At 40.4% G+C, this 26,450-nt stretch overlaps 27 protein-coding genes and 2 non-coding genes across 29 annotated transcripts; 18 read left to right on the plus strand and 11 right to left on the minus strand.

The window, feature by feature from the left end:
• Positions 1-55: 55 nt before the first annotated feature.
• On the minus strand, positions 56-346 carry Eint_041340 (40S ribosomal protein S10; the record flags this gene model as incomplete). The annotated part of the gene is made up of 1 exon (XM_003072737.1): positions 56-346. One exon carries the CDS (start codon positions 344-346, stop codon positions 56-58), a length of 291 nt encoding a protein of 96 aa, XP_003072783.1.
• A 120-nt stretch (positions 347-466) lies between these two features.
• Eint_041345 (uncharacterized protein) lies at positions 467-693 on the plus strand (the record flags this gene model as incomplete). The annotated part of the gene is made up of 2 exons (XM_009163573.1): positions 467-541; positions 568-693. 2 exons carry the CDS (start codon positions 467-469, stop codon positions 691-693), a joined length of 201 nt encoding a protein of 66 aa, XP_009161837.1.
• A 29-nt stretch (positions 694-722) lies between these two features.
• On the minus strand, positions 723-1,067 carry Eint_041350 (CutA-like periplasmic divalent cation tolerance protein; the record flags this gene model as incomplete). Its single annotated transcript, XM_003072738.1, has 1 exon — positions 723-1,067. The coding sequence occupies one exon, from the start codon at positions 1,065-1,067 to the stop codon at positions 723-725; it is 345 nt and encodes a 114-aa protein (XP_003072784.1).
• Positions 1,068-1,115: 48 nt separating this feature from the next.
• On the plus strand, positions 1,116-2,132 carry Eint_041360 (uncharacterized protein; the record flags this gene model as incomplete). Its single annotated transcript, XM_003072739.2, has 1 exon — positions 1,116-2,132. One exon carries the CDS (start codon positions 1,116-1,118, stop codon positions 2,130-2,132), a length of 1,017 nt encoding a protein of 338 aa, XP_003072785.2.
• A 52-nt stretch (positions 2,133-2,184) lies between these two features.
• Positions 2,185-2,781, plus strand: Eint_041370 (60S ribosomal protein L13A; the record flags this gene model as incomplete). The annotated part of the gene is made up of 1 exon (XM_003072740.1): positions 2,185-2,781. The coding sequence occupies one exon, from the start codon at positions 2,185-2,187 to the stop codon at positions 2,779-2,781; it is 597 nt and encodes a 198-aa protein (XP_003072786.1).
• Positions 2,782-2,838: 57 nt separating this feature from the next.
• Eint_041380 (uncharacterized protein) lies at positions 2,839-3,159 on the plus strand (the record flags this gene model as incomplete). The annotated part of the gene is made up of 1 exon (XM_003072741.1): positions 2,839-3,159. One exon carries the CDS (start codon positions 2,839-2,841, stop codon positions 3,157-3,159), a length of 321 nt encoding a protein of 106 aa, XP_003072787.1.
• Positions 3,160-3,192: 33 nt separating this feature from the next.
• Eint_041390 (DNA-directed RNA polymerase subunit alpha) lies at positions 3,193-7,374 on the minus strand (the record flags this gene model as incomplete). The annotated part of the gene is made up of 1 exon (XM_003072742.1): positions 3,193-7,374. One exon carries the CDS (start codon positions 7,372-7,374, stop codon positions 3,193-3,195), a length of 4,182 nt encoding a protein of 1,393 aa, XP_003072788.1.
• An 81-nt stretch (positions 7,375-7,455) lies between these two features.
• Eint_041400 lies at positions 7,456-7,528 on the plus strand. The gene has a single exon. It is a non-coding gene; the product is annotated as a tRNA-Met (tRNA).
• Positions 7,529-7,598: 70 nt separating this feature from the next.
• On the minus strand, positions 7,599-9,401 carry Eint_041410 (uncharacterized protein; the record flags this gene model as incomplete). Its single annotated transcript, XM_003072743.1, has 1 exon — positions 7,599-9,401. The coding sequence occupies one exon, from the start codon at positions 9,399-9,401 to the stop codon at positions 7,599-7,601; it is 1,803 nt and encodes a 600-aa protein (XP_003072789.1).
• Positions 9,402-9,512: 111 nt separating this feature from the next.
• Eint_041420 lies at positions 9,513-9,584 on the plus strand. The gene has a single exon. It is a non-coding gene; the product is annotated as a tRNA-Pro (tRNA).
• Positions 9,585-9,673: 89 nt separating this feature from the next.
• Eint_041430 (uncharacterized protein) lies at positions 9,674-10,711 on the plus strand (the record flags this gene model as incomplete). Its single annotated transcript, XM_003072744.1, has 1 exon — positions 9,674-10,711. One exon carries the CDS (start codon positions 9,674-9,676, stop codon positions 10,709-10,711), a length of 1,038 nt encoding a protein of 345 aa, XP_003072790.1.
• Positions 10,712-10,738: 27 nt separating this feature from the next.
• Eint_041432 (Skp1-like protein) lies at positions 10,739-11,029 on the plus strand (the record flags this gene model as incomplete). Its single annotated transcript, XM_009163575.1, has 1 exon — positions 10,739-11,029. One exon carries the CDS (start codon positions 10,739-10,741, stop codon positions 11,027-11,029), a length of 291 nt encoding a protein of 96 aa, XP_009161839.1.
• A 52-nt stretch (positions 11,030-11,081) lies between these two features.
• On the minus strand, positions 11,082-11,279 carry Eint_041435 (uncharacterized protein; the record flags this gene model as incomplete). Its single annotated transcript, XM_009163574.1, has 1 exon — positions 11,082-11,279. The coding sequence occupies one exon, from the start codon at positions 11,277-11,279 to the stop codon at positions 11,082-11,084; it is 198 nt and encodes a 65-aa protein (XP_009161838.1).
• Positions 11,280-11,315: 36 nt separating this feature from the next.
• Eint_041440 (RING zinc finger-containing protein) lies at positions 11,316-12,326 on the minus strand (the record flags this gene model as incomplete). Its single annotated transcript, XM_003072745.1, has 1 exon — positions 11,316-12,326. The coding sequence occupies one exon, from the start codon at positions 12,324-12,326 to the stop codon at positions 11,316-11,318; it is 1,011 nt and encodes a 336-aa protein (XP_003072791.1).
• A 51-nt stretch (positions 12,327-12,377) lies between these two features.
• Eint_041445 (uncharacterized protein) lies at positions 12,378-12,575 on the plus strand (the record flags this gene model as incomplete). Its single annotated transcript, XM_009163576.1, has 1 exon — positions 12,378-12,575. The coding sequence occupies one exon, from the start codon at positions 12,378-12,380 to the stop codon at positions 12,573-12,575; it is 198 nt and encodes a 65-aa protein (XP_009161840.1).
• Positions 12,576-12,710: 135 nt separating this feature from the next.
• Eint_041450 (eukaryotic TATA box binding transcription initiation factor TFIID-1) lies at positions 12,711-13,307 on the plus strand (the record flags this gene model as incomplete). Its single annotated transcript, XM_003072746.1, has 1 exon — positions 12,711-13,307. One exon carries the CDS (start codon positions 12,711-12,713, stop codon positions 13,305-13,307), a length of 597 nt encoding a protein of 198 aa, XP_003072792.1.
• A 71-nt stretch (positions 13,308-13,378) lies between these two features.
• Eint_041460 (uncharacterized protein) lies at positions 13,379-13,774 on the minus strand (the record flags this gene model as incomplete). The annotated part of the gene is made up of 1 exon (XM_003072747.1): positions 13,379-13,774. One exon carries the CDS (start codon positions 13,772-13,774, stop codon positions 13,379-13,381), a length of 396 nt encoding a protein of 131 aa, XP_003072793.1.
• Positions 13,775-13,829: 55 nt separating this feature from the next.
• Eint_041470 (cyclin B-like guanine nucleotide binding protein) lies at positions 13,830-15,887 on the plus strand (the record flags this gene model as incomplete). Its single annotated transcript, XM_003072748.1, has 1 exon — positions 13,830-15,887. The coding sequence occupies one exon, from the start codon at positions 13,830-13,832 to the stop codon at positions 15,885-15,887; it is 2,058 nt and encodes a 685-aa protein (XP_003072794.1).
• A 54-nt stretch (positions 15,888-15,941) lies between these two features.
• Positions 15,942-17,186, minus strand: Eint_041480 (Na+/H+ antiporter; the record flags this gene model as incomplete). Its single annotated transcript, XM_003072749.1, has 1 exon — positions 15,942-17,186. The coding sequence occupies one exon, from the start codon at positions 17,184-17,186 to the stop codon at positions 15,942-15,944; it is 1,245 nt and encodes a 414-aa protein (XP_003072795.1).
• A 174-nt stretch (positions 17,187-17,360) lies between these two features.
• Positions 17,361-18,008, minus strand: Eint_041490 (zinc finger domain-containing protein; the record flags this gene model as incomplete). Its single annotated transcript, XM_003072750.1, has 1 exon — positions 17,361-18,008. One exon carries the CDS (start codon positions 18,006-18,008, stop codon positions 17,361-17,363), a length of 648 nt encoding a protein of 215 aa, XP_003072796.1.
• A 195-nt stretch (positions 18,009-18,203) lies between these two features.
• Positions 18,204-19,742, minus strand: Eint_041500 (uncharacterized protein; the record flags this gene model as incomplete). The annotated part of the gene is made up of 1 exon (XM_003072751.1): positions 18,204-19,742. The coding sequence occupies one exon, from the start codon at positions 19,740-19,742 to the stop codon at positions 18,204-18,206; it is 1,539 nt and encodes a 512-aa protein (XP_003072797.1).
• A 181-nt stretch (positions 19,743-19,923) lies between these two features.
• Positions 19,924-21,003, minus strand: Eint_041510 (alpha-tubulin suppressor-like protein; the record flags this gene model as incomplete). Its single annotated transcript, XM_003072752.1, has 1 exon — positions 19,924-21,003. The coding sequence occupies one exon, from the start codon at positions 21,001-21,003 to the stop codon at positions 19,924-19,926; it is 1,080 nt and encodes a 359-aa protein (XP_003072798.1).
• A 69-nt stretch (positions 21,004-21,072) lies between these two features.
• Positions 21,073-21,930, plus strand: Eint_041520 (methionyl-tRNA synthetase-like protein; the record flags this gene model as incomplete). The annotated part of the gene is made up of 1 exon (XM_003072753.1): positions 21,073-21,930. One exon carries the CDS (start codon positions 21,073-21,075, stop codon positions 21,928-21,930), a length of 858 nt encoding a protein of 285 aa, XP_003072799.1.
• Positions 21,931-22,015: 85 nt separating this feature from the next.
• Eint_041530 (uncharacterized protein) lies at positions 22,016-22,762 on the plus strand (the record flags this gene model as incomplete). The annotated part of the gene is made up of 1 exon (XM_003072754.1): positions 22,016-22,762. The coding sequence occupies one exon, from the start codon at positions 22,016-22,018 to the stop codon at positions 22,760-22,762; it is 747 nt and encodes a 248-aa protein (XP_003072800.1).
• Positions 22,763-22,809: 47 nt separating this feature from the next.
• On the plus strand, positions 22,810-23,802 carry Eint_041540 (uncharacterized protein; the record flags this gene model as incomplete). The annotated part of the gene is made up of 1 exon (XM_003072755.1): positions 22,810-23,802. The coding sequence occupies one exon, from the start codon at positions 22,810-22,812 to the stop codon at positions 23,800-23,802; it is 993 nt and encodes a 330-aa protein (XP_003072801.1).
• An 89-nt stretch (positions 23,803-23,891) lies between these two features.
• Eint_041550 (uncharacterized protein) lies at positions 23,892-24,467 on the plus strand (the record flags this gene model as incomplete). The annotated part of the gene is made up of 1 exon (XM_003072756.1): positions 23,892-24,467. One exon carries the CDS (start codon positions 23,892-23,894, stop codon positions 24,465-24,467), a length of 576 nt encoding a protein of 191 aa, XP_003072802.1.
• Positions 24,468-24,533: 66 nt separating this feature from the next.
• Positions 24,534-25,190, plus strand: Eint_041560 (mRNA capping enzyme subunit beta; the record flags this gene model as incomplete). Its single annotated transcript, XM_003072757.1, has 1 exon — positions 24,534-25,190. The coding sequence occupies one exon, from the start codon at positions 24,534-24,536 to the stop codon at positions 25,188-25,190; it is 657 nt and encodes a 218-aa protein (XP_003072803.1).
• Positions 25,191-25,342: 152 nt separating this feature from the next.
• Positions 25,343-25,987, plus strand: Eint_041570 (GTP-binding nuclear protein; the record flags this gene model as incomplete). The annotated part of the gene is made up of 1 exon (XM_003072758.1): positions 25,343-25,987. The coding sequence occupies one exon, from the start codon at positions 25,343-25,345 to the stop codon at positions 25,985-25,987; it is 645 nt and encodes a 214-aa protein (XP_003072804.1).
• An 86-nt stretch (positions 25,988-26,073) lies between these two features.
• Positions 26,074-26,433, plus strand: Eint_041580 (uncharacterized protein; the record flags this gene model as incomplete). Its single annotated transcript, XM_003072759.1, has 1 exon — positions 26,074-26,433. The coding sequence occupies one exon, from the start codon at positions 26,074-26,076 to the stop codon at positions 26,431-26,433; it is 360 nt and encodes a 119-aa protein (XP_003072805.1).
• Positions 26,434-26,450: the final 17 nt, after the last annotated feature.

Genomic DNA, 26,450 nt, shown 5'->3' on the forward strand with positions numbered 1-26,450 from the left:
TGAAAAAGAATAATTCCAAAGCCGCTGGTCTTTAGCAATAAAGAAGGTGTTTATTTCAAACCGCAACAGTCGGAGCCTCTTGGCTATTGATGGACTCGTCGGTAAAAACCAGCTCTTCCCTCAGCCTGGACTCTCCAAGTGGAGTTAGAAGGAAGTATGAGTGTCTCCACACGTGAATTTTCTGGACATATCCATAAGAGATCATGGTCTTCATAAATGCCTTCAGTTGCAGGTTGGGAATTTCGAGATCCTTATGATTTCCAAGAACAGTGTCCTCAAGAAGCAAAGCTTTTTTCTCGAGTAAACGTCTCTTTATCTTGTACTTATTTACTGTCGGTACTAGCATTTCTCTACAAATTAGCCTTGATACATAACCAAATCACTTACCTTCTTTAAAGCCCTCAAGTAAATTTTTTTTTATTGTTTATTCGGCCAAGATACTTGAATGGCACCTCTCCTGCCCCCGATGATCAATCCAAAGCTATTGATGGTGACTGCAACAACAGCATATGTGTTTGTATTTTACACACTGGCTATAAGAGTAAGTTTTGTCCACGTAATTTCTAGCCATTGTTTCATAGTCCAACTGCAGCCGAAGATGTCCTAATTACCTTGTCTTCGATTGTCTTGTTTAGTGCCCTCCTGATCCACGCTATTTTAGGGTTTGAAGAGGAAAAGACAAAGCATATGTAGACATTCAGCATATAATGCCCGAAGTACTACTAGATAGCATCGGTATTGAGATTCATCCACCTCAAGTACTGCTCGGACATAGAGTGTATTTCGATTCCGACCACTTGAGGAGCTTCATATGGATGGTCTTCCGCCATGAACTCTTGGATTTTAACAAACAAGGAGGAAAAGGTCTTTGCAGCCAATTTGTACTCTGTCTCTCTTTTAACACTTCCATCCCAAGAGTAAACGGAGGTTATCTTGGATATTTGGCAGCATGCAGCAAGCCTTCTATTGACTAACTCGTACGAAGCTTTTTCAGCTGATTCTCGGGTTGGATATGTTGTGAATACAACGAATGGTTTCCTCTGTGGGATATTGTCTGGATGGTGCATGGTTCCCTCCAAAAAGTACTTAATATTTGCCTTCCCAGGATATTTGAAATGGCGAGAACCAGGGGAATTCTAGGTCTTGTAAATCCTCAGGATCTTCTTTTCAAAGCTGTATTCATAGAAAAAAGACTTCCGAAGCATCATCTAAAAGAGATATCGATATCTGCAATTGTGCTTAAGGTGATGTCTCAGGATATTTCTATTAGGGAAGGAGGTCTTGTTGTGATTGGTCTTAGCAGGATTTTGGTAAGGAAACTAAAGTATCTGCAGGATGAGTGTAGTGATGTTGTACATAAAATCTGGAGAAAGAAAGGCGAAAAAGGAAAGGGCCTCAGGTCGGTATCCTCGAAGGGAATAACCTTGGGACTTGACTTAGAAAGGTTATATATCGACGATCAGATGATAAGTCCAGAAGAGTTTGTCATTCTTCCTGAGGAGGAGAACATAGATGGAATACAAGAAATAGAAGACCTAAGCTTTGGGGGATTTAACGACATTTCATATGTTGAAGAAGGAAGGTTTGGAACCGAGGATAGCACAAGAGCTTCTACAGCCACGGAGATTACTCAAATTCCCTTAGAGGAGCGAAGAGAGAAAAGGAGGAAAATAATTGAAGACTTGGAACTGGAGTTTGACGCCCGAGAATTTCGAGAAAACCTTAGGAATACAGGGGATATAGTGTTTAGGGAGAAAAGTCTCGATATAAGAGATGAGCTTGTTTCCAAACTCTCAATTGCACCTGAGATACTATCGAAGATCTGTAGGAGAGAGATGTACCAAAGAGAAAGCATAGAAGGTGTCCGTGATACAGTAATAATGGAATCATATGGAGACATCAGTTTTGGGGACAATATAAATGAGTCGCAAGTATCCTCCGAGGTTGTAGAGGAAGACTGTCTTGATATTGAGAAGTTGCCTGAAAGATTTGTCTTCAATGAGATGGCTGATGGGCATAGCAGATATGAAAGAAGTAGGATGTTTCTGTCTCTTCTAAATCTGCTTGGAAGCGGGATGGCGATGGCAAACCAAAGAGCGGCATATTCTAATATAGAATGCAATCTTTTGTGACTCCTGGATAGGACTTCAAGAATTTTTGAGTCTTAAAAAATTTATCCCTTCAATGGAAAAGAAGGAGCATTTTATAATCGATGCTACTGGGCAAGTGGCAGGAAAGCTTGCTTCAAAGGTTGCTAAGCTCCTTCTTGAAGGAGTCCGGGTGACAGTGGTGTGCTGTGAGGAAGCGGTGTTTGTAGGAAGCTTAGAAAAGGCAGTAAATAAATTCAAGGCGTATCTTAACAAAAGATGCATTGTTAATCCAAGGAGGGGACCGTTTCACTTCCGAGAGCCAAGAATGCATCTTGCAAAGATAATCAAGCGAATGATCTCTTACAAGAAACCCAGAGGAAAAGTGGCAATGAGCCGACTTACCACGTATGAGGGGATTCCTAGAGAACTGGAAGGGCAACCACGACACAAGGTCACTTGTGCATTGGTAAAATACACAAGTAATCCAAACAGGTATGTTACTCTTGGGAAGCTTCTGAGTATGTTTGGATGGAAGCATGCCGAGGCAGCCAAAAGTCTCACTGATGAGCTGAAGGAAAGAGAGAAGTTGGAGTCCTTGAAACGGGAAGAGATGAACCGAAAGATTGAAGAACTAAGGAGGAATAAGTCTTTTGAGGACGAGGTGAATAAGAAGCTGGAGATGCTTGCATAAGATATTAAAGGTTCTTAAGTTGATTATATAATATTTTAGACTTTTTGAACGCCCTTGATGAAAAAACAGAAATTATGCTACAAGAAAAATACCTACATAAACAAGAACATAAAGTTTAGGACACTGAAGCAGCTAATCCCAGAGCTTATCGAAAAGGACCACAGGTACATCCAGATTTCCAATAGAGTATCTGTAAGACCCGGAATGAAGTTATGCGATCTCACAGGTCTTCCAGCACCATACACGTGCCCAAATACAAGGCTGTTCTACTATGACTCTTCTGTCTACAAGAGAATCTGTGAATTGCCCAGCGATCGTATCCAGAAGCTGTTTCAACTAAGAGAGTTTGGAAAGACTTTGGTTTCACTTAGAAGGTGACCTTCTGTAAATAACACAAAAAGAAAATAAAATCTAGACTTTATTATTAAAGAAGTCTACATTGTATATAAGATCGAAAGAGTTTGTCCCGCATTTCACGGGATTTCCCACAGTTATGGAGGCAGAGGGATTAGACAATTGATCTTCAAGGTGGAATGCTGCAGCTGTTTTGAAGTTGGAGTAGCAGCTTTCGAAACTCATTTTCTGGATAAGAGAGTCGCCAATTCCAAGTCCATGCCTACTGAAGGGAGAGTAGTCGCCTTTTCTTGTCATATAGTCAGCTACAAGAAGAAGATGCCGAGCATCAATTGAAATTCCATAGACATCGAAAACCTTCACTACTTCGTTGATTATAGCATGTCTTGCAGCCTCAATCCCAAGCGTTAGATACACATTGTATATATCATTAGACTCGGAATTGTAGATATCTAAGAGATCTAGTAGATCCTCATAGACACCGGGAGCCACCTCTATCCTTCCTGTCAAAGAGGAGATGGAAGGGCTTTCTACAAAGAGAGTATTTCCGGAGATCGAGGCCTTTTTTATGCCTTTGGTTTCTCTCACCACAACTGTAGGAAGGATAGATTCGATTATTGAGGATATCACTTCGTTAAATCCAGAAGGATACAGCATCTCAAATGAAAGTATGTTTTTTGACTTCCTTGTAAAGTTTATGAGATTCTCCTCTTCAGTACTGCTTGAGTTATCGGTATGGTCAATTTCGTCAATAGTCTCGGGATGAGTAGTATCATCACTGTCCTTTTCAGTGTTTTCATTCTCGCTGGTATCTACACATATATAGTCACTCTTTGAATTACTTTCCTCATCACTGTCACTCTCATCCTCTTCCTCGTTTTCTTTGTTTTCATCTAGTTCCTTTGAACTATCTTTATTTCCCTCTTCCATTCCTAACTTATATTTTACTTTAGATAGCATTTTCAGTTTACTTCCAAGTATCTTCAGGAACTTTCGGTCCAAAGCCTCGCTTGCAAGGTCCACAAAGTTGTCCAGGTCAAACACCATTCTAATTTTCTTCTGAAAGACCCCGTCAATCATCACAATTTCCTCAGAGACCCTAAATTTCCTGACACAATCTTTCAGTGTTATCTTCTTTAAGCATGTACCAATATCAAAATTCAACTTTTTCCTGATAGGAATAGTAACCAAAGGCGTCTTTATGGACTTGGATGCTACCAATAGAATTTCTCTGAGCCTAGGAACTCCAAGAGTCACGTTCTTTTCTCCTACACCAGCTAGATGAAAGGTGTTGAGAGTCATCTGAGTGGAGGGTTCTCCTATCGACTGTGCAGCTATAATCCCGACAGATTCTCCTGGGTCGGCTAGAGAGCATACATACCTACTTTCCAGAAATCTCTTAAGCTCTTCGTCAAAAAACTCTATCTCTTTTTTGAACCGAGGAGACAAGAAATCTTCGTATCTGTTGCTAAGCTTGAAGGAAGACAAAGATAGCTCCTTAAAGAGAAAGGCATTTCTTCGGAAAAACTCAGGATCGTCCAAATAGCTTGACTTCGTGCAGTCAAGGCCGTCCTCGCCATAAACAAACTGAACTATCTTTTTCCCAATCCGTGCCGATCTGTCATACTCAACCTTTATCCCCTCCATGTGCTTAACTAGGCATCTTTGTAGATATCCGGAATTGGCAGTTTTGATTGCAGTATCAATAAGCCCTTCTCTCCCTGCCATGCAATGGAAAAAATATTGTGATGGATTGATACCATCCAAAAAGCCTTGATATATGTACCCTCCAGAGGATGGATCAGGATCCAGCGGCTTGAAGCAAGGCAATGTCTTTCCACTAGCCATCACCGGGACTCTCCGTCCCTCCAGCTCTTGCTGTCCTAGAGCACCTGAAATCTGGCTCAGATTAACAATCGAACCCTTGGATCCTATCGAAACAATCAATTCCATACCGTTGTCCGGAAAACCTTTCTTCAATCCTGAAGGAACGGATGCATTAACTATCTCTGAGGTTATCTTGTTCATTTCTCTTCTCATTATAGAGTCCAAGTAAGCTTTTTTGTCGTCGCATAAGTAAAAGTCTGGATTCGCTTCCATGTACTCCTTCTGAAGCTCCCTTACCTTCTTGTCTTTGGTTTCCATCACTTTTTTTCTTTTCGCATTCGCATCATTGCTAAGAATAAGATCATCTGCTCCTATTGTAAACCCATACATTTGAAGATATTTGTTGCAAACTCTTCCTATATATGTTAGTAGGTCATTCGAGGCTGCAAACCCCCTAATCTCTCCGCAGGCATGGGCTAAGGACTTGAAAGTTGGCCCTATTGAGTTCTTGTCCAAAATCCCTGTAATTATATTCCCTTCACTAATTCTTAGAACGCTTTCTTCCGAATGCTCCCTCCATGCGTCTTTTGGAACCTTGGTTTCAATTTCAATATTTAAACCCAGCCCGAGGTTCTTTATTATTGCTGAGAGCACTTGCTTTCCAGAATAGAGTCTTACAGGCTTGAGAATACAGGGCTTATCTATGGTAATTCGTCTTCCATCCAATCCAGAATTCACTAGAGTAAAGTAATCTTCTTCGGAAAAGAACGAGTTTTTCATCGTCAAGATTGCTGCAGCAACAATGTGATCTTGGGTAAGGCCTCTTATTGGTTTCCCGTCGGTGGGGACTAGATAGTTGAAGTCATTCATGACAATATGTCTAGCCTCGGCCTCAGCAACATAACTTTGTGGAAAATGAATGTTCATCTCATCTCCATCAAAGTCTGCGTTGTAAGATTTACAGTTGGCATAATGCATTCTTAATGTCCTTTCTCCTTTCAGCACCTTGCACTTATGAGCCATAATGCTTGGTCTATGTAAAGTCGGCTGTCTGTTCACAAGTACCACATCTCCATCCACCAAATGTCTCCAAACAACCTTCTTTCCATCCAGGAGCTGGTTTGCCAAGGCAAATCTCTTTTCGTCAGGCATGTGGCTTAAACTAAGCATTACATCTCCATCCTGTAGGTATAAACTTCCCGGATAGGTAGATCCATTCACAATAGCCTTTTTCAATTTGCTTACATTGAAGCTAGTTACTCTCTCTGGAAATGTCAGAACTTCCGCAAACACAAAAGGAACTCCTATCTCCCGTGTCTCTAGATTAGGGTCTGGGGATATGACAGTCCTCGCCGCGAAGTTAACTCTCTTTCCCATTATGTTTTTGCGGAACAGCCCTTCCTTCTTTTCAAGAATCTGCTTGTGTCCCGGTGGCGTTATCAAACCGATATTCCGTTTCCTTAGGTTTGAATTATCAAACGACGAAAGAACAGCACCTTGCAGCTCTGGCCAGTATGAAAGGTCTTTTTTCACCAATTCATTGATGGTGAGAATGTCGTTAAAGGAAAAAGTCTGAGGATTCGGGGCCTTCTTCTCATTTAAAAAAGACACCGGACGGAATCTATTGGGTGTGACAGGTATACTTGTCAAAAAGAACATATTCGGGTCTTTTGTAGAGAAGATGGAGCCAATCAAGTCGGCTTCATTGGAAAACAAATCTTCCACAAGCTCTCTAATAAAATCCGGGAAAAGCAGCTCCGAATCCTTTTCATTCTCACTATTTTCATCATCCCTTTGGAGGGACTTTAATATCTTTATGTTTGTTCCTTTATAGATCTTTGGATTGGCATGTCCACATCTCACACATTTCTTTTTTGAATTTATACTAGAAAAGAAGTGGCGCACCATCTCCTGGTACTTATCTGTTGGAGGCCCAGGTCTGTTTTTCCTTGAGGATTCCACTCTCTTACTAACAACACTGTACAGCTCCTCTTCCTCCGAAGTAGCATACAGCTCATCCAAGCCGTCTATTTCTTCTCCATTTCTAAGAAGAGAGAACTTACAGAACATAATAAGCCGATCATAATTTGTTATTCTAAAGTGCCTGCACTGGAAGCAACAACACCTAACTAATGAGAGCAGCGAGTCGAAGAATATCGGATTGAAAACAGGCTTAAATAGCTTTATGCGTCCAAAATGTCCTGGGCAGTTTAGAAGCGACAAATTGCAGGTTTTACAGTTGGACGAGAAGTCTAATGGCCCCATTCTCAAGTCGTACAGGCCTCCACGCACAGGATGCCCGAACTTGTCGAAAGTAGATGGCTCCGTAACATCCATGCAACTAGCCTGTTCTATTTCCTTTTCAGAGTATACTCCAAACGATATCTTCTTTGGATGAAATTTCATAACCATTTTGAAGAAGGGTCGTTTTGAGAATGAAATTGAAAATGCAGATAATCCTAGGGAGATGCCGATCTTGATAGGCCATCTTAAAGCATGGTGGCGCAATGGAAGCGCGCTGGGCTCATAACCCAGAGGTTGTGTGGTTCGAATCCCACCCATGCTAGTTTCTTTTCAACCCCTACCCATTAGAGTTCCCCATCTTAAATAGAACTTGACTTTATTATAAAATCGAATCAAACATAGACTGTTGTGACAAACTGCTCCTCAGACTCTTTGCACACCTTTCTTTTCTTCCCTTCCACCCCCTTTCTGCAGTTTGGCTTCTTCTTATATGAGTAAACTGTATTATATACAGTCTTATGGCCTCCCTTGTTTTTTGTTTCTCTCTCCACAGTCTTTACTACTGTTTTTGTCACCGTCTTCACCAAGTCACTTGCCATTTCTAAGTGAGAGCTTTGCTTGGGAGTTTTTGTGCATTTTGTTTCTTCCAAATCCTCAATTAACACCTTTCTAACTAATGGAAGGAGCTCTGCTATTATGTCTTGCCTACCTGTGTTCATAAACCCTTGAGTATCCGATAATGAAGCAGCCACAGAGGAAAAGACCTCTTTCTTTTCCGAAGTCTCAGGAACACTGACGGTGAGACACTTTTCCGTACATATTAGAGAAATCGAGGCTGGCAAAGAGATACTGGCAGAAACCCCTTCTCCCTTTTGGGATCCAGGATTTTGGCTTGGGTCACTTCTAGAAGCTGTCTGTGTTGTAACTTCCTCTGTCTTTGTAACCGTAAGGACGGAAACAGTTGGTTTAGTTATTGTTCTATATACCACACTAGGAAATTCAGAAGTACTTGGATCACTACTAGAGGAATCTATTGTTTTCGTACTCTTCTGAGTCTCTTCATTCCTTTTCGATGTCTCACCAGAAATAATTGGAGCTCTCATGGATATACTTTCCTCCGGCACCTTCGGAATTTCCTGGCCATGCGGAGCCTTTGTAGATATGATTGTGGAATACTGCGTCTGTACAACTGTCTCTGTCTTAACGCTACTCTCTGTCTTGGTTGAGGTTGAAATCTCCTTGACAGTTGTTAGCTTGTAATTGATAATGGGAACTTCACTCTTGACTGTTGTTGTCACTTCTCTGTACAACGTAATGGGTTTTTCGACACTGACAGTCTTATAAAACACTCGGGTGACTGTCACAACAGTGGGCTCGCCCTTTTCCTTTTCATCATCTTCAAAACCTTTTTCTGCTTCGGAGACTTCATCTATTTTGTCATCGTCCAGTGAAGAGTCCTTGAGCTTGGAGCGCTTTACTGAAGAAGAAATAAGGGTAGAGCCCTCCCCTTCCTTTACAGGAGTCTTACGGATATTGTCGTCGTATTTTCTTTGCTTCTCAGGTCTCTCAGAGCGTGTCAATTGAGAAACCTTTTCTGAAATCACTGGAATCTCCACCGTCTTGAAAATAGTTTTCGTATCCTCTTTTTTAGTTTCACAGGTTTTACCATCCTCGGTCACGTGGGTATCTTTCTTCTGCTCGTCCCTTGAGATTGTTGCCGGGTGCTCTGAGACCGTCTCCGTCTTTGTTTCAATTACTGTGATGCTTTTATAAGATACTAATGGTACCTCTTCGGTTTTGGTTGCCGGTGCAGAATTACTCTTATTTGTATCTTTGTGATGGATCACATGAATGAAGGGAATCGGAGGTTCGGAATTCCTTCTATATGAATCCATTGGGCCGTTAGAAGGTCCTTCTCTCATCCATTCAAGCTCTTTGCACTCGTCTCTACAATCTTCCTTCCTACAGTTCATGCATTTATTCACATCTTTGTAGACAACAGCCATGCACCTTCCTTTGTTACAACTTGAATCGCGCACTATTGGCAAATTAAAGCTCTGAAGATATTCATCGTATTCCCGTTTGGGAAGATACACGGAGTTCAAGCAGTCGTTCAAACTTATTCCATATCTCTGGCATCTACTCGTTAGCTCGTCCTGGATGGCATAGCATCCCATAATCATCAGAATTATCATTGCCGAATAGAATGTTTGTTTGTTCTCCCAGATGCTTGAAATATTTGTGAGGTAGGTTTCACATCTGCTTCAGGCGTTTTAATAAGGGTAGATGTGCTTGGCGCAATCATAGGCTCGGTGGTCTAAGGGTATGATCTCCGCTTTGGGTGCGGAGGGCTCCAGGTTCAAATCCTGGCCGAGCCCTTTTACCATTCTGCATTGCAAAATACATTTTGGTAAACGATGAGTTTGGATTTCAAGTCTGCAATAATCTTTCTTACATCTCAATCCCCATGGAAGAATACACACTCTGCTCCTCAAGTACCGAGCAAGGCGAAATACCAGTCATTCACATCAAAAGATTCAAGGAGGCCCCTCCATTGTTTCCAAGAAACAAGTCTCAGCTGCAGTATATGTATCTCCCAAACAAGTCCCTATTTATCGGGCCAAACACCATTCCAAGGTCTAGTGATTATCAAGTAAATGTCCTTACAACCAAGCTTAAAAAGAGACTCAAGCATGATCTTTCTCATCCGTTTCTGTGTCTTTCGATGAATTCCGATAGATCATTCTTTGAAGGGAGGTTTACCTTTGTCTCCACGGTCCAAATCCCAGAAAGTGTTGAAGAGATGTGTTTTGTCAAAGGTAAGGAGAGGATAGTTCATGTCAAAGAAAAAACAGATGTAAATACAGACGTGAGAAAAGAAATAAAATTCGACCACATAAAGGACAAACAGAACGATTCATACAAAGATGTCTGCCAGGACTTTTTGCTTGGAAAGTTACTTGAAGGCATTGGGGACAAAAAGATAAATATCATCATTAGAGACTCCACCATCAATAATATTCTGTCAAAAGAAGCATATATACACTTTTATGTAAAGAAGAAGGATGAAAAACTGTACATTGTTTTTGACGAAGTTTACACTAGAGAAGTCAAGTATTACGACTATCTCTCGAAGTATGGGGAGGAGGTTGTTCGATCTCTGAAATCTTCGGAAACCCGTATGTATTCCAGTTCGGAAGCAGTGGTTGTTGTGTATTCATCAACTCTCTTCTACGATTCCTCTGGGCTTCATAGACTGTTTAGTGGAATTGACGTCGAAAAGTCCATCGACATGGTGGTAAATATTGAAGATGTAAGAGCTGTAAAAAGCTCAGGATCCTTAGGAGACGAGCTGAAGGTGCTTTTTGGAATTAAGTTTGAGGAGGGAGAATATGTCCTTAATGATAAGAAGATATATGTGTTGGAGCCAAGCGGGGAAAAGTTTAAATTCAATGGAGTTGTGTTTACTGATTTTATGGACTCCCAGGAGCCTATAAGCGATTAATTTGTTTGAGGTTTATTTATTGAGGAAATGGAAAGCAAAGTAAAGGTGATTTCTTCGGACAACAAGGTGTTTGTTCTTGACTATGACGTCTCCATACAAAGTCAAACACTTCGAACATTTTTTAGCCGGCCAGAAATGTTCCTAGAATCTATCTCCAGGGAGGTTAAGCTTCCGGTCAAATCACGGCATCTGAAGAGGATTGTCGAGTTTCTGGAATTTAAGTATCTTTCAGACTCAGATAAGGAACCTAAGGAGTTTAAAGTTAGTGACTCAGAAGCTTTGGAACTTCTGGATATTGCTGTATATCTCAAAATCTAGGGAAATCGAATAAACACTTTATTTCTACATCAGAGACATAATAAACCTATGTCTAGACATTGTTACTCTCTTCTGAAAATTCGGTATTCTTTTGGTTGGAAAGGGAACTAAAGTCCTTGAATTCTTTGGACTCCAATATAGCCTCTGTTAATTCGTTCTTTGATATTATGTTAGATACACCCATGGACTCCACTAACTTGTAGATCGACTCAGGGTGTTCGTCGAATCCAGGGAGCTCATTGTATTTCATGGGGTAGTAAGGCTTTATGATTATCCGGGCCTTCCACTAAATTCTAAGCCTCAAAATATTTTCATACTTGGACATCTCTGGACAGTAGGGGCATTTGAAGGAGTTCAAAACACCTTCCTGAGAAAGCACACTTGCAGCTTCTAAAGATATTACATGGCCACACTCAAGCATCACAGGAATATTTCCATCGATGCAGAGTGTTTTTAGCACCGGGCATATGAAGAGAGAGTGGTAATTTCTTCCTTTCTCCATCTTTATCTCTATAGGAAGAGCTGGATCATCTTTATCGAAAAGCAAATTTCCAGAGCTGGAAAGCTGAAGAAAGGCAGAAGTTCCAGCTTCAAATAGCTCTTGGAGATAGCAACCGTTTGGCATCCCGCTCACTTCCAGATACTTCGATTTGAAGTTTTCTATAAGCCTTTCTCTACTTCTTTCCAGAGACTCCTGAATATTTCCAGGATTCACCAGAAACTTAAGAAGCGGCTTGACGTCTTGGATATATGTTGGGACAAACGACTTTAGTTTCCCGAAGCATAGTTTAAGAGCTTCGTCGTATCTCCCTCCATTTATTAGTAGTAGGAACTCATGGGACACAAGATAAAGTTCAAGCTCCTTGCTTGGATGGCTCTCAAGAAACTCCTCCAAAAGCCCTGTGGAATTTCCCAGCACTTCGGAAACAGTTCTTTTGAATCTGACATAATCATCTCTAACCTTCATCACCTCTTCTTTTCCGTCTTTTATTTCGGATATGAGCTTGTCAACAATATCACCACAGTCGTTTTCAAGTAAGTAGTACACTATTAAGCAGGTTACTGTTTGCATGCTGTTTGGATACATCTGGTTTCCTACCTGTATGTCCGACTCTGTAGGTTTGGTGTCCGAGGGAAGTAAATTCTTCCAAAGCTTAACAAGACTAGCTTCTATGTTGGGAAGGTTGTTAATCTCCAGGTTGTTTTCTCGAGACAATGTGGCTTGTATCTCGCTTATAATATGGATGGACTTATCCCTAAGATGCTGATAGTCTATTCCATGTCTATCACCTATCATAATGGGTTGATTAGGTCTATAAAATATGGCTCATTCCCAGTCCATAAACAAATGTCTCGAACCCACACTCTCGAAATTCCTAAGAATAATAGGAAAAGGCTAATCAACAGGTTGATAGAAGCCATAGAGAGCCTTTCTTGTAATGAAATGGAGGAGCATGGTGACGTTATCCATATAAGTGGCTTCAAGCAAGATGAATGGAGTGAAACAAAGATGAAGTTCATGAGGAAGTATGGGCACATGAAGTGACTCCAGACACATAGGGCCACAAAAGCTGAAAGAGAGGGGATGGGAAGGGAGGAGAGACCTTGGTTCTATTTATTAAGCCCTAAGGCTAATAAAAATCAAGAAAAAAAAACTTAACCCTTGAAATAAATATTCCGAATGGACGTACCAGATATTTCTTGTGAGCATCAGGATACATCGATTCCAAACAGTTCTGGAATAATTCCAACCCTCCAGAACGTTGTTGCAACGGTTAATCTGAACTGTAAGCTTGACTTAAAGAATATAGCTCTTCGAGCCAGAAATGCAGAGTACAACCCAAAGAGATTTGCTGCTGTGATAATGAGGATAAGAGAGCCAAAAACGACGGCGTTGATTTTTGCCTCTGGAAAAATGGTAATAACAGGAGCAAAAAGCGAGAAGAGCTCGAGGATGGCAGCCCAGAGATATGCAAAAATAATACACAAGCTTGGATTTAATGCGACGTTTGATGATTTTAAGATACAGAATATAGTTTCTTCCTGTGACATCAAATTCAGCATTAGATTGGAGGGTCTTGCATATGCCCACAGTAATTATTGTAGTTATGAGCCCGAGCTCTTTCCTGGGCTAATATACAGGATGGTCAAGCCCAAGATTGTTCTTCTGATATTTGTCTCTGGAAAGATTGTTCTTACCGGTGCCAAGGTAAGAGACGACATTTACCGGGCATTCAACAACATATATCCTGTGCTTATACAACACAGAAAGACATAATCCATTCAGCAATTCATGAAAAATAACGAACAAATAAATTCTTTATTGTTAATTGGTAAGGCTCTCTAAAGTCATGAATGGGTTCCTACTATTGTGAAGAAGGATCTTGCCTCTAGCTTTATTCCTTTGACTATAAAATCTCCTGTATATTCCTTGCTTCCATCAACATCTGTATTGAAGATCCCAAGTGTTCTTCCTTCAAAAGAGCTCATCACCCCTCCAACTGGCAACGTGAGAACCACATATTCTGAGGATGCTGTGACCTCCACGCTTCCGGTTTCACAAATTACGGTGCCCGAATGCTCAATGTCCTTGATAGCAAACGATAGAGGGATTCCGCCAAGTTTATGAGAGTATATCAATAGTTTTGATGCCATGCATTTTGATACAGCTTTCATAGGATTTTCAAGGAACTCTGGTCCTATTTCTACAGACATTTTTGCCTTGACAAGCTTGAACTTGACCATTTGCTGAAGTAGGATTAAAATTTCTTGAGACAATTGTGGAAGGATAACCCCAGAAATGAACCTCATTACCGGGTACTTCAAACATACAAGGAAAGTTCAGGCAGTTGAGTATGGAGAGATATCCGAGGTATATATCTCGAGCTTGCTTGAGCATAATGGGCCTGAGGAATACCTTGTGAGCGATGGGAATGGAAGAATTCCTGTATTCAAATGCATTAGAAATGCTGACAAAGCTGAGTTTGATGGATATTTGAAGTATAAGCTCGGGAAGAAAAGCCGAAGATTCCGACTTGCTGAGGGGCAAGAGGGGGAAGTGTCTATACTGATAGATGGAAAGTACTCGTATATACTCATGGAGGAGTCCAGTGTTCCAACAAAATATCTTATTTTTTCCGAAGGATCTCTAAAGGAAAGGGAAATTATCTTCTCTCCATCTACTGAGGATATTGAAGAAGAGATTGGAAAGTGTGATTCAAAAGCGCAGAACCAGGTGGTATTATGTTTTTTAAAGAGCGTAAAGGTCCAGTACCACTCACAGTTTTTATACTTCTATGTTTCTAATGTAGAGACGATATACGGACAGGTTCTAGTTTCTTGGATTGATGGCACAATGGTATTCCACACACTAACATCGCTGCTGTTTCTTAATTTCAACGAGCTTTTTTCAAGCTTCTCTCTACTTTCAACCGTGTATGGGATACCATATCTTCCACATACAAACTTCACGATCAGCTACAAATGGCAGAAGATCTACGAATCCAATCTGTATGAGTTTAGCTGGAATTATCCTTCTAAATTTCTCATGGAAGTCATAACTCTGATATTACTGGAAGAAAGGATAGTATTTTGTTCCAGAAAGGATTCTTCTTTGAGGGTGTTACAGATTATAGAGCTTATAAGGCCCTTCCGATGGCCTCACATAGTATGTCTACCTCTTCTTCCGGGGATGGAAGAAATTCTTGAAAGCCCTCTTCCTTTTATCACATGTCTGAACAAAAAGCCAAATACAGAAGATTTAGTTATCATAGATCTAGATGGTTTGAGGGTTTATCGGCCTAGGAAATGTGCCTTGCTTCCAAATAAAAAGACAAAAGTTGGAGCGCCGAAAGACCATCAGAAGGAAATAAGGGACTCCATAGAATTAATAGCAACAGAAATACTATTGTGGAGAGAGTACCTGATAAAGAAATGGGGATCTAAAGTGATAACAAGAATACCAAACAATCCTTTGGAATTCATAGGAAAGGTTCATGGGTTTTATGCCGACTTCTTTAGGACTAGGATGTTTTTAGCTTTTATAACGGAGGAGCGCGATTATTTGTGTAGATACCTGATTGAAATAGGAGATGACTATTCGGTGATCCTTTTACCATATGCACAATTAGATGGAAGCATGTATACAAAGGCTTTGCGTCTGTGGATAGAACTATTTGAAGGGGACATTGAACCTGTAATTGAGCATCTTATTCGAGATGAGCTTCTTTCAGATGTCGCAGATATGGTTTTCAGGCGGCTGAGCTATAGGGAAGACTACAGAAAGATAGACATGGTTCTATCACATATTCTATCTCCAACCCATGAGATGTATATGAATATCAATATCGTTTCGAAGATGTCTAAGGTAGTTTTCAAGGATCTCTACTCTTACGATGTGTATCACCTGAGGGCTTGCGATTGCAGGACTCTAGACCTCGGGAGACTTCGCTGTAGAGAAGATTCTGCATGGAGAAAGGAAGAGAAGGCAATGGAAAATGCTCGGAGGAAGGTGAGAGAACTAATAGGAGGAATGAAACAGGATCTTTTTGACCCTCTGAAGGAAAGATGTGAATGCAAGTCCAAGAAATCTGTGGTGCTTGTTTCTGGTCCTGGATATGTATTTCTTTGCTTTCTCCTTGTACCCGAGAATATAAGTCTTATGCTAAAGTATTATGGATCTGAAAACCTTTTTGAAAAGAATCCTCAGGTCTACTGGAGCATTGTGATGTATTTTTTATATTTTAGTCTTCCATTAGGAGGCCACTCTCGACTCGATAAGGAAATTGATGTGATTATTGATGAACCTGTACTTCCCCTCCGTATTGATGGGAAACCCAGACTCTATCTTGATTTTTGACTCAGGATACCTAACCAATGTGGTATAACTGTCTAGGCCTTCTATCTTATTGCGTTAGAAGATCTCAGAACGAGCCTGTCCCTCGTAGTCAGAGTCTAGTCTCTCTCTTTTCATGTAAGTATATATTGGAACAGTCAGACCGTGTATCACTACGCTCAGAAACACTGTGCAGCTTACAAAATCTATCGTAAGAGTCTCTTGGATTTTGTCTGTAAGAAGTGCATAGTACAGCGCTCCAACTCCTACAGGCCCAAACCATCCAACAAACAGAGCTTCTCTCCGAGACCTCAGCTCTGGAATTTGGCGATAGATTAGGTAGCATATGATAGGCCTCCTGACAAAGAGAATGACAAGTGAAACAATTACATTCGACAGCGTAAATCTTCGAAAATCTATTCTTGAACCGAAAAATAAGAAGAACGAAGTGCTAAGGACGGTGTCCGTTATTTCTTGGAGATTTGAGTTCTTAGTCTCTAATACAAACCATTCATCAAAGGAAAACATTATTCCCGCGAAGAATATGCATATAAGTTCACTTCCACCGATGAACTCCATAAGTGCTATTGAAAACACAGTAAGAATCACACTGTGGGCAAGAAAGGATTCCACACCCACCAGTCTCTTTGTATAGCAGTACTTCAAGCTCTGTCTTGAAAGAATTCCGGCAGAAAGTCCTATCAAAGCGGATAAAAAGACTCTAATAAGCAAGTTGTTGACAACAAATGGGTAAATCCCCTTCTCAGGTCCGAGACTAAGCAAGTCAAGTCCAAGGAAGAGAAGGAAAATTCCCATCCCATCGTTTATTCCACTCTCTGCTGCAAGGAGCAATCTTATTCTTTCGGGAACCATTTTCATTGCAAGTTTCCCATGTATTATACTGGAGCTGAGAATGGGATCTGTAGGGGTCAGAGAAGAAGCCAACGACCATGATATTGGCATGTTGTAATTGGTGAAAAGGTATACCAACCCAAAGGAAAACGAGCATTTGATTATGCCTACTACGCCAACAAGAACAAATATCGACTGCCATTTCTCAAGTATGTAGTTTTTTGGAAGAGACATCGCAACAGTCATTGTCTGGATACAAAGAACCATTCTTGAAAAGTTGTACATTATAACCTTCGAATAAACGTAGTTTGTATTGAAGACATTCAATGCATGGTGTCCGAGGATTATCCCTACTAATACCGAAATCAATGACTCTGATAGAAGCAGGTTGTTCTTAACATGCTTTGAGACTAGTCCAAAGAGAAGAACAAACGACGAGGAAGCAAGCAGCAATACGAAGATATCATCCATCTGTTCTAAATCTCTAGCTTATTATGGTTGCCGTGGCTTTTGTAGAATGCTGTTTTAATCTGAAACAGGTTCGAAGATATCTTCTATCAGCTTTGAAGATCAGGTTTTAGTAGTAAAGATTTATTCAAGAAATGGAAATTAGGCATGTTGATTTAACGAGATAAGAGACTGACTTTATTCTGATTTCTTCTTGAAAATGTGCTTGACTTTATCATCGTTGAGCTCGGAGACGTCTGCATTCCGTAACTCCAGAACATTCTTACCCACAGGTGCAACTCTGGAGAGTCCAAAGTCGTCTTCGATGATTAATTTAAACTTCGGATTGCTCATCAAGTCTCGGAAGTCTTCTAGTTTCTTTTCGCAGGTCTCTTTAGAAACGTCAGGATTTCTAAGGACCTCTCCACCCGGTCCGGTTGTTATGTTTCCCTTTCCACACAAGTTTTTAATTTGATCCTTTCCTTGTATCAGAAAGGACTCAACATTCTGGATGCTGGGATAAGTGCTCGAAATTTTGAAAGAAAGGTTTTCTGAAATGATTTCCACTGATGCCATCTGGCTTAGGTTGATTTCTCTGGTAAGATCCTCTTTTCTATCGAAAAAGCATTCGATTCTGACACTTCCTCTTTTATCATATGTCTTTTCAAGAAACTTGACCGATCTGTCTCCACATTTTTCGCAGACAAACGCACAGATCACGTTTTCTGTTGTATCGTCAAGATCAACAATATTCATCTTCCCAGGCCACCCACAGCTCGCACATTTCATATCTGTTTCCTTAGTGTTGTCTTTCACTACTCTTTCGTATCCTTCTTTGTCTTCCATAAGGGTATAGTCCTTAGGTTCTTCTTGAACTTGCTTTCTTAATTTACGACTAGTAAGAGGACAAATTAATTCCGCCGCTGCAAAATCTCCAAATAGACCAATTACTACCAGAGAGGACGACTAAGTAGATCAATGAAAGTTTGGGAGGATAACCAATCAGATGAGAAATAGAAAGGCTGCCATCAACATGAAAATTCAATCTCCAATATGTCTTATCCATACCTTGCACTCTCCACTAGCACTGCAACTAACAATACTTGACTTTCTAAATATATTTACACTATCCAAGCCGATTATGTTTGACTCGTGAAGCTTCATTTTCGTTAATGATTTTCCGCTATCGAACCAGACGCTGTGGGACGAGGCTGCAAGAAGGTTTTCGTCGATCAGAGTGGCTGTCCTGATATTCTCGTTTACATTCAGGACTTTGACCTTTTGGATTCTCTTATCCAGCCAGATCACTTGATTTCTAAAAACCACGATAAAACCTTCCTTAACACGCTTGATTCCCAAGGCTTGGCCCTTAAGTATTTCCATCATTTCTATATTGAGTTCAAAATCATATACATAAACCCTTTGTCTATCGGCAAACATAAAGTTATCTTCAGATATGCAGCATATATGAAGGATCTCCCCACTAAGGACCTCTTCCCTCTCAAACATCCCTTCAAGATTCCATTTTCTCATCATGCCTCCACTGTCTAAAGAGTGGATCGAATCGAGAACTTCATAGCTAACTATTGGCGCTGCATGTCCCCTTAAAGTCCCTGACACCTCCAAGCTCATTCCCTCCTTCACGATACATCTTACCAGTAAAAGCTCATTTCCTCCAGTTCCACACACAATTAATATGTCATTAGAATGTTCCTTTATCTTCATCTCTACAACCTGCTTTCCGTCGGTTTCCACACCCAGTTCTTTTTTTCCAGACAATAGATTAACAGCAGTGATTGTCTTATTAGAAGATGCAACAAATAGAAGCTTGTGGTCTTTTGCCACTGCAGAGCACACCGTCACATGTTCATTGGGTACAAATGACATTGCCTCCTTCAACCCAAACACCTTGTCTCCTACTCCAACACCAGATTCAAACAGAGGGCTGGAATCTCCTTGACTGGGAGCCAAGGACGGACTTACTGCATTGCCATTTCTTCCCTCGTCTCGGAAATTCCTGGGCGGTACTTTACCAGAGGGAACATTCTGTTCTTCAAACCTAGGATATCTTGAATATCCTTGGGAGGCTCTATATCCAGGTCCAGATGCCCCTCCCTTTCTCGGGTCATAGAACCGTGGGCCTCCATCGGCTGTTGGTGACGCCTGCCCATACATTTCATACATTTTTCTTTGGTCAAATTGCTGGTGTTGATAATACATTGGGTATTGTTTATATGGATCCATCCCCCCTCCATATCCCATGGCCGTGGGATCCATTCTTCCTATATGCTGATATCGTCTCTTTTCATTTTCCAACTTCATCATTATTCCCTCTATCCTACTGAGATCCTGAAGATTCGATGATAACCCGGACCTAACTGCTGAAATGTCATGAAATGCTGCATACCATTGAGCAAGAACTGGCATTCCATCTCCAGGCTTAAAATCCCCAATCCCTGCCTCGTTAATAAATAACTTTGCTGAGCCTTCGTACTTCATCTTCAATAGGTAGTCATACACCAACATGTTTAGTGTGTCGTAAATACCCGAATCCTTCTTCTTGTAGGTATAATCCCCCATCACAAGGGGTCTTCAAATTAAAAACTTTAGTTACACTATAGAACACCTATCTGCTATATAGAGAAAGCTGATGTCATTTCAGGATATCCCTTTTCCTTTCCATTAAGAATACATACATCCCCCTGGTAATATCTCTGGATCACATTTATATGAATCATAATATTTATTACGTGTGTGGCTTCTACTTAGTCACTACAACAGAAAAGTCATTCCCAACATCAAAATCTATCACTTCAGGAAATTCATATGGAATCTTCTTCGGTTCAAACAGGGTTTCTTCTTCATGTCCCAATGCACCATTGAACCCGGTTCCCCACGAATATAGCTCATTTCCAACTTTACCTATGCTGAAGCTGTTATAAGAACGAACAGCTTCTACTCCACTAAGCCCAAGTTTGGTGGGAGATTTGAGGTTTTCCACATTCTGGATCCCAAGCTGTCCTTCCTTATTTCTCCCACTTCCATATAGACTACCATCCTTAGTTACAAACAAACTGTGATTTTCTCCTCCTACTGCTTGAGATATGCCGTCCAAGGGAACCTTGTATTTGTTGAAAGTGCTTTCCGCCTTATCATGCCCCAACTGCCCGTATAGGTTAGATCCCCAACAATAGGCTTCTCCATCTGTGTTCAGTGCTATCAGATGGTTCAGGCCAGATGCAATAGACTTGAACCTATGGTTCTGGAGGCGTTTTCTAGGAGTCGTAACTGCATCTGGTATAAGAGCTCTTAATTTATTTCTTTCAGATGTTCTTCTTCCAAGCTCTCCAAATTCGTTCGATCCAAAGGTATAAATCACATCCTTTGAATCAAGTGCAGCTATGAAGCTTTGCCCTGCGCTCAAGGCCCTTATGTTTTTGAGAGGAACCTTTACGGGTTCAAAAGAAATGCCCTCAGAAGGAGTTAATCCAAAGGTCCCGTTTGTCGATCGAAATGTTCCCCACACATAGACATGCCCACTGGAAGTCAATGCAGCAGAGATGGAGGCTCCGCAATCCATATCTACAACCTTTTCTTGAAGACAAACTTTTTCAGGTGTGGATTCGTCTCCACCTCTTCCCAGAGCTCCTTCGTCATTGCATCCCCAGGAATATAGAGTTCCACTAGTATCGAGGACCAACGTATGTAATGACCCACATCGAACCTTGGATAAAGACATTCCGTCAAAAAAAGAAAGTCTGGTTGGAACATGAGTACTTCCTTCATCTTCTCCCAGCCCTAGCTGAGATATGGCATTTGATCCAAAAACAAAAACACTCATTCTAAGGACTTTCTTTATTTTTGAAAATTTATTCTTCCTAGGTATAATCTTCTACTTTTTTGAGTCCTTATGAAGCTTGAATTTTCCAACGGCTTTGAAGACTTGGCATTTGTCTTAAAATACTTCAATGCCGATTCCAGCCTGGAAAAGGTGGAAAGCGGGTTAAGGCTTACCGATGGGGGAGAAGAATACGTGGGACTAGACAACGTATTGGCTTTTTTGTACAGAACTTACGAGCCAGGACACAACAATAAAAGTATCAAAGAAACAAAGAAATTGAGGGAAAGTCCAGAAGTGAGGAAGGTAGAGGAAAGTATATCAAGTCTTGTATCATTTTATGGGCTGTATCGTCAGATGATTACACAAGGCATATTAAAAAATAAGGTGTTTATCGACCAAATGGTTGAGCATATTAGGCCAAGAATGAGTCTGGACTCTGATTTTCAACTGCTAGACATACAGGTTGGAGAGATAGTAGACATTGGCGATGTTCAAGGACTTGATAAGCTTTATTCTGAGAGGGTTGTTGCAAAGGAAGAGATAAGAGTTTTAAGTGGGCTGAAAGGCTATGTAGAAAAAGAACATCTATTAGGAAACAAATTCCTCTTTGTTACCAACATGAAGCCAGCCAAATTCAAGGGAGAGACTTCTGAAGGAATGATTCTATGTGGGAAGGATAAGGATGGAAAGATCGAGCCTATTTTGATACCAAAAGAGATACAGAATGGGGCCAGGTTAGGACTAGAAGGATTTGAAATGCTTCTTAATGACTTTAGTTCTGGAAAGGTTGACATGAGAAAGAGTGGATATGCCCATGCTCTAGAATCGTTTAAGATAATAGACCATTTCCTCACTTTTAAGGGCATAAAGGTCACTTGCGAAGGAAAGTTCATCAAAACTCATACTTCCGATGGCCTGGTAAGTTGATTAAATCGACTTCAAGCGATGTAACTAAATAGTGTTTTCCTTGATTCTAAGATAAATAAAATTTCCAGCCTGGGGCGAGGAATAGATGGAAGTTAAAAACGGCATAGATTACGTCTTTCGAGGATCTAGAGATGAGGTGAAACAAACCTTTAAGTTCCAAGGATCAGCTATAGTTCTGACACCGTACAGAAGTAAATGCTCTGGATTAGCATATTTAGAAGACAGTGAAGAAATTGTGATGACACCAAAGATGGCTTTGGAAAGAAGTTTCGATAAGATGAAAGGCGGACATGTGATTGTAGAGGATTGTGAGTTGATGGATGGGTTTGGGTATATGGAAGATTTAATATGTCTGAAGAGGAAGGGGATTTCATTTATCCTTCTGAATGCCCAGAAAGTTCCCAAGTTTGCAGAGAATCCTGTCTTTATATCTAGCAATAGATACTTTATAAAAGCAACAAAGGATGAAAGATATGCTGCAATTTTTGCATTATGTAAGATTTATAAGAATGTGTGCATTATATGTAAGGATGTAGAGAGGATGAAGATGTTTTCTGAGATTTTCAAGCTAAATCTGGATGTTGTTGGGCACGGAGATGCTGTAGACGGTAGAAGCGTTGTTATTGTGATGGATGGGTTGGTAAATATTAAGTGTGAGAAGCTATTCTATGTTGGGGATAAATGTAAAGGAATGAAAACGATGGTTTTAGACACGAGCAAAATTGGGAAATTTCTGTATAGGGTCAGGGATGTGTGTAATATGCTTTCCCCGGGAGTTGTAAGGGGGAAAAAGGAATTGAATATCAATAGGTTTCGCGGGATTGAGAAATAGAAATGGCTAGAACAGTGAAATGACTTGCGAAGAGACCCCTATATTTGATGGTGAGCTCGCCGGACAGCAAAGTCTTCGGCGAGAATGTTATTGACGAAAAGTTGGTAAGAAAGCTATGCTTTGGAGGGGTGAGGAACAAGTACCGAGGAGTTGCATGGAGGATTCTCTTTCAGGTTGTTGGGTTGAAAAAACAATTTCACAGAGAGGAGGTCGAGGTCGGGCATGCTAAATATGCTGAAATGGTGGCTCGGATGGGATGTTCTTGCCAAATGGGTGAGTATTTCTATGGGGGAAGAGATTTGAACATAGACAAAAGCAGCCTTGAAAACCTAAACAAGACGAAACATCATGCACTTAAGTTGCCTGAAAAGATAGTGCATCAAATTGATCTTGACATAAAAAGAATAGATCTTAGATACAGGACTTATCTAGGAGTAGATATATCATATATGTATTACCGTGTATTATGGCTGATTGCATATAAAAGACCGCTACTTGGATATATCCAAGGAATGGCTGATATTTTGGTTCCTTTTGTCTTTGTTTTTTCGCATGAAGATGTCGAGAGAGCTGAAAGCAATGCCTATTTCTGTTATGCTCGGTTACTAGATGAGACACAGCACAACATAATGGATCTACAAACAGGAATGATTAAAAGTCTGGATTTTGTTTTGCAGATGGTAGACCCGGACTTGCATAAGTTCCTGAAAGACATTGGGTTAGAAATACATATGTTTGCATTCAGATGGTTTAATTGTTTCTTTACCCGAGAATTCAAGATTCCAATTCTGCTCAAGGTTTTGGATACTATTTTTTCCTCTGACAGCATCAATGAGTCTTTGCTGTACTTTGGAGTAGCTCTTCTGATGAAGTTCAAGCCTGTTTTGATTGAGAACGACTTTTCTCATAATATCCTGTTTTTGCAAAGCATATACGAACAGACTTGGGAAGAAGCAGAAATAGAGCTTGTTTTGTCATCAGCGAAATTTTATAGAAAAGTGACTTCTAAGCAACTGCTTTGGTCTCGGTTCTGGGGTTGACTCCATCAAGAAACGCTGCTGAAAATTGCCCTTTGTCTTTATAGAGATGTCAGATTATAGAGAATTTGTTTTGTTTAGAATGACCCCTGATGAATATAGTCTTTCTTTTATTAGGAAAGGTGATATCAGATGCATTTTCCCAATTGCCAGTACTCAGAAAGGAGGATATATCGCTAGATGATGCATTCCTTGTATACATCTATTACTCTAGGCCAAATGTTCATTGCCCCGCTTGTGAGTCATTCAATCAAAGTATCTCTGATCTTCAAAAATACATTCCTGTGAAGAAAATAAATTTCTTTGAGGATCCAAAGATTGCTTCACGCTTCTACACATTCTTGTTTCCGTCTTTTGTTGTAAGGGACAAAGGACGCAGCTACCACCTGGATGTGGATAGTTTTGAGGAGTTGGAAGAGATTATAAGAGATAGAAAATGGACCCAATTTAAGCCTATAAGATTATGGATGGATGTGGATTCATACTTTATTAATATGTATTCTCTTGCAAATTGCATCTTTTTCAAGGCTATGCAAAGATTATATGTTGTTTTTGACACCGTTCCCGAATGGGCTATAAATTTTGGATTTAGTGCTATCATTGGATACATGGTTTACTCTATATGCCTGGTCTTCATGGTACCGCCTTCAGATAAAAAGAAGGAATAAATATGTAACCTCTGTGTATCCTTTTCATCCTCTTAATAGAATATTTTGTGTGATCTTACTACCCTGATGGAGGATCTTACAAAGATACTAAAGGAGGCTGTGAAAGATCATACAGAATATTTGAGAAAGTTTATTTTGGCTTTCAAAAACGACCGGAAGGAGCTGGAAATAAGACTGGGGAGAATAGTTTCCAAAGAAGATGGAAACAGAATGAAACTTGATACGGTGGCACCTGTTGTGTTCAAAAACATCCCTGCAGAATATAGATTTGAGAGTGCAGTTGATCTTGCAGATTTTAATTCTCTCAAGAGGCTTCTTTCCTCTTTTAAGAGCGAGACAAAGAATGATGTGGTTATAATTAATGAGGATGGAAGGGAAACGTATGAGAATGGAGAGTTAAAGAAGGTTGAAAAAAAAACAAGATCGGAAAAGCTTGACATATATATTCCTGGAAAGAAGTATGATGTGAGGCTTGTTTTAAATGAGGAGAAAGAAGTATTCAAGCGTGCCAGTAAGAAGAAGGCTATTATGAAAAGAACAAGGCGAAGAGAAACATACTTTATAGAACCTTACGGATTTGATTTTACAGAAGCTATTCTTTCAGGGGAAAGGGAGGAGAAAAGAAAATTTGAGGTTGAAGTGGAGGTGTTCAGTTCCGAGAAGCTAGTGTCAAGTGATTTTGTCTCTTTGATATACAACTTCAATGTTGATTCTCTTGTATAATAAATTTTTATTCCTAGCCAATTGGAGAGGAGTTTCGGCTTCTTCTATATAGAAATCAGCATGAACTATCTCTTCTGGTGAATAAGGAAGATGTTCAGGTCTGGCTTAGCGACGGAAGCTGGGAAGAAAAACTGAAAAATTTTGTACCCCGGATGGAGAGAAGAGAACTAACATACAAGATATGCTTGATAGGGGATGGAGGAGTCGGTAAGACGACTTATATAAATAGGGTGCTTGATGGGAGGTTTGAAAAGAACTACAACGCAACTGTAGGAGCAGTGAATCACCCGGTGACATTTCTCGATGACCAAGGGAACGTCATTAAGTTCAATGTTTGGGACACAGCAGGACAAGAGAAGAAGGCAGTATTGAAGGATGTGTACTACATAGGCGCAAGCGGTGCTATTTTTTTCTTTGATGTGACATCCAGAATTACATGCCAAAATCTTGCTCGTTGGGTTAAGGAGTTCCAAGCGGTTGTTGGCAATGAAGCACCTATAGTTGTATGCGCCAATAAGATCGATATAAAGAATAGGCAGAAGATTAGTAAGAAGCTAGTGATGGAGGTCTTGAAGGGGAAGAACTATGAGTACTTTGAGATCAGTGCCAAGACAGCACACAACTTTGGGCTTCCGTTTTTGCATTTAGCCCGGACATTCACTGGAAGGCCCGATCTTATATTTGTGTCGAATGTGAATCTTGAGCCGACAGAAGTCAACTACGATTACCATAGTCCTGAGGAAACAAAATATATCGACTACATGGAGCAGGCGGCAAAGATGGCACCTGAGGAGTAAGATTAAAAGTAATACATCCTATGATTTGTTTTTGGTAGAAATGGAAAGAAATAGAACGTTAATTCTGTCCTCTTTTGAGCCCTGAAATGGAGAAGAAGTTTCCAACAGTTGTGACCATAGGAGGACGAAGATATGTTAAAAATAATATTAACAAAAGTTCTGTCGATGGAAGAATGAAGTTAAGAGAAGCGATTAAGTCCCTGGGTAGGAAGGTCCAGAAGTCCAAGATTTCACATTGCACTATCGAGAGTAAAACTAGTTTGCATGCTTACAAGCTGGACGATTCCAAGGTCCTCTTCAACAAGAATAACAAGCCTATTGGATTCATAGTCACTGGAAAATCAGAGACTATTGAGAAGGCGATAGGAAAAGAGATTTCTAGAAAAATAGATGGAGAAGATGTTCCAAAAGAATCCGAAAACATCGAAAGAGAGGAGAAGCCTTAAGGCCTTTATTGACTAAT

The sequence above is a fragment of the Encephalitozoon intestinalis genome, chromosome IV, assembly GCF_000146465.1.
Source record: "Encephalitozoon intestinalis ATCC 50506 chromosome IV, complete sequence".
NCBI lineage: Eukaryota > Fungi > Microsporidia > Unikaryonidae > Encephalitozoon > Encephalitozoon intestinalis.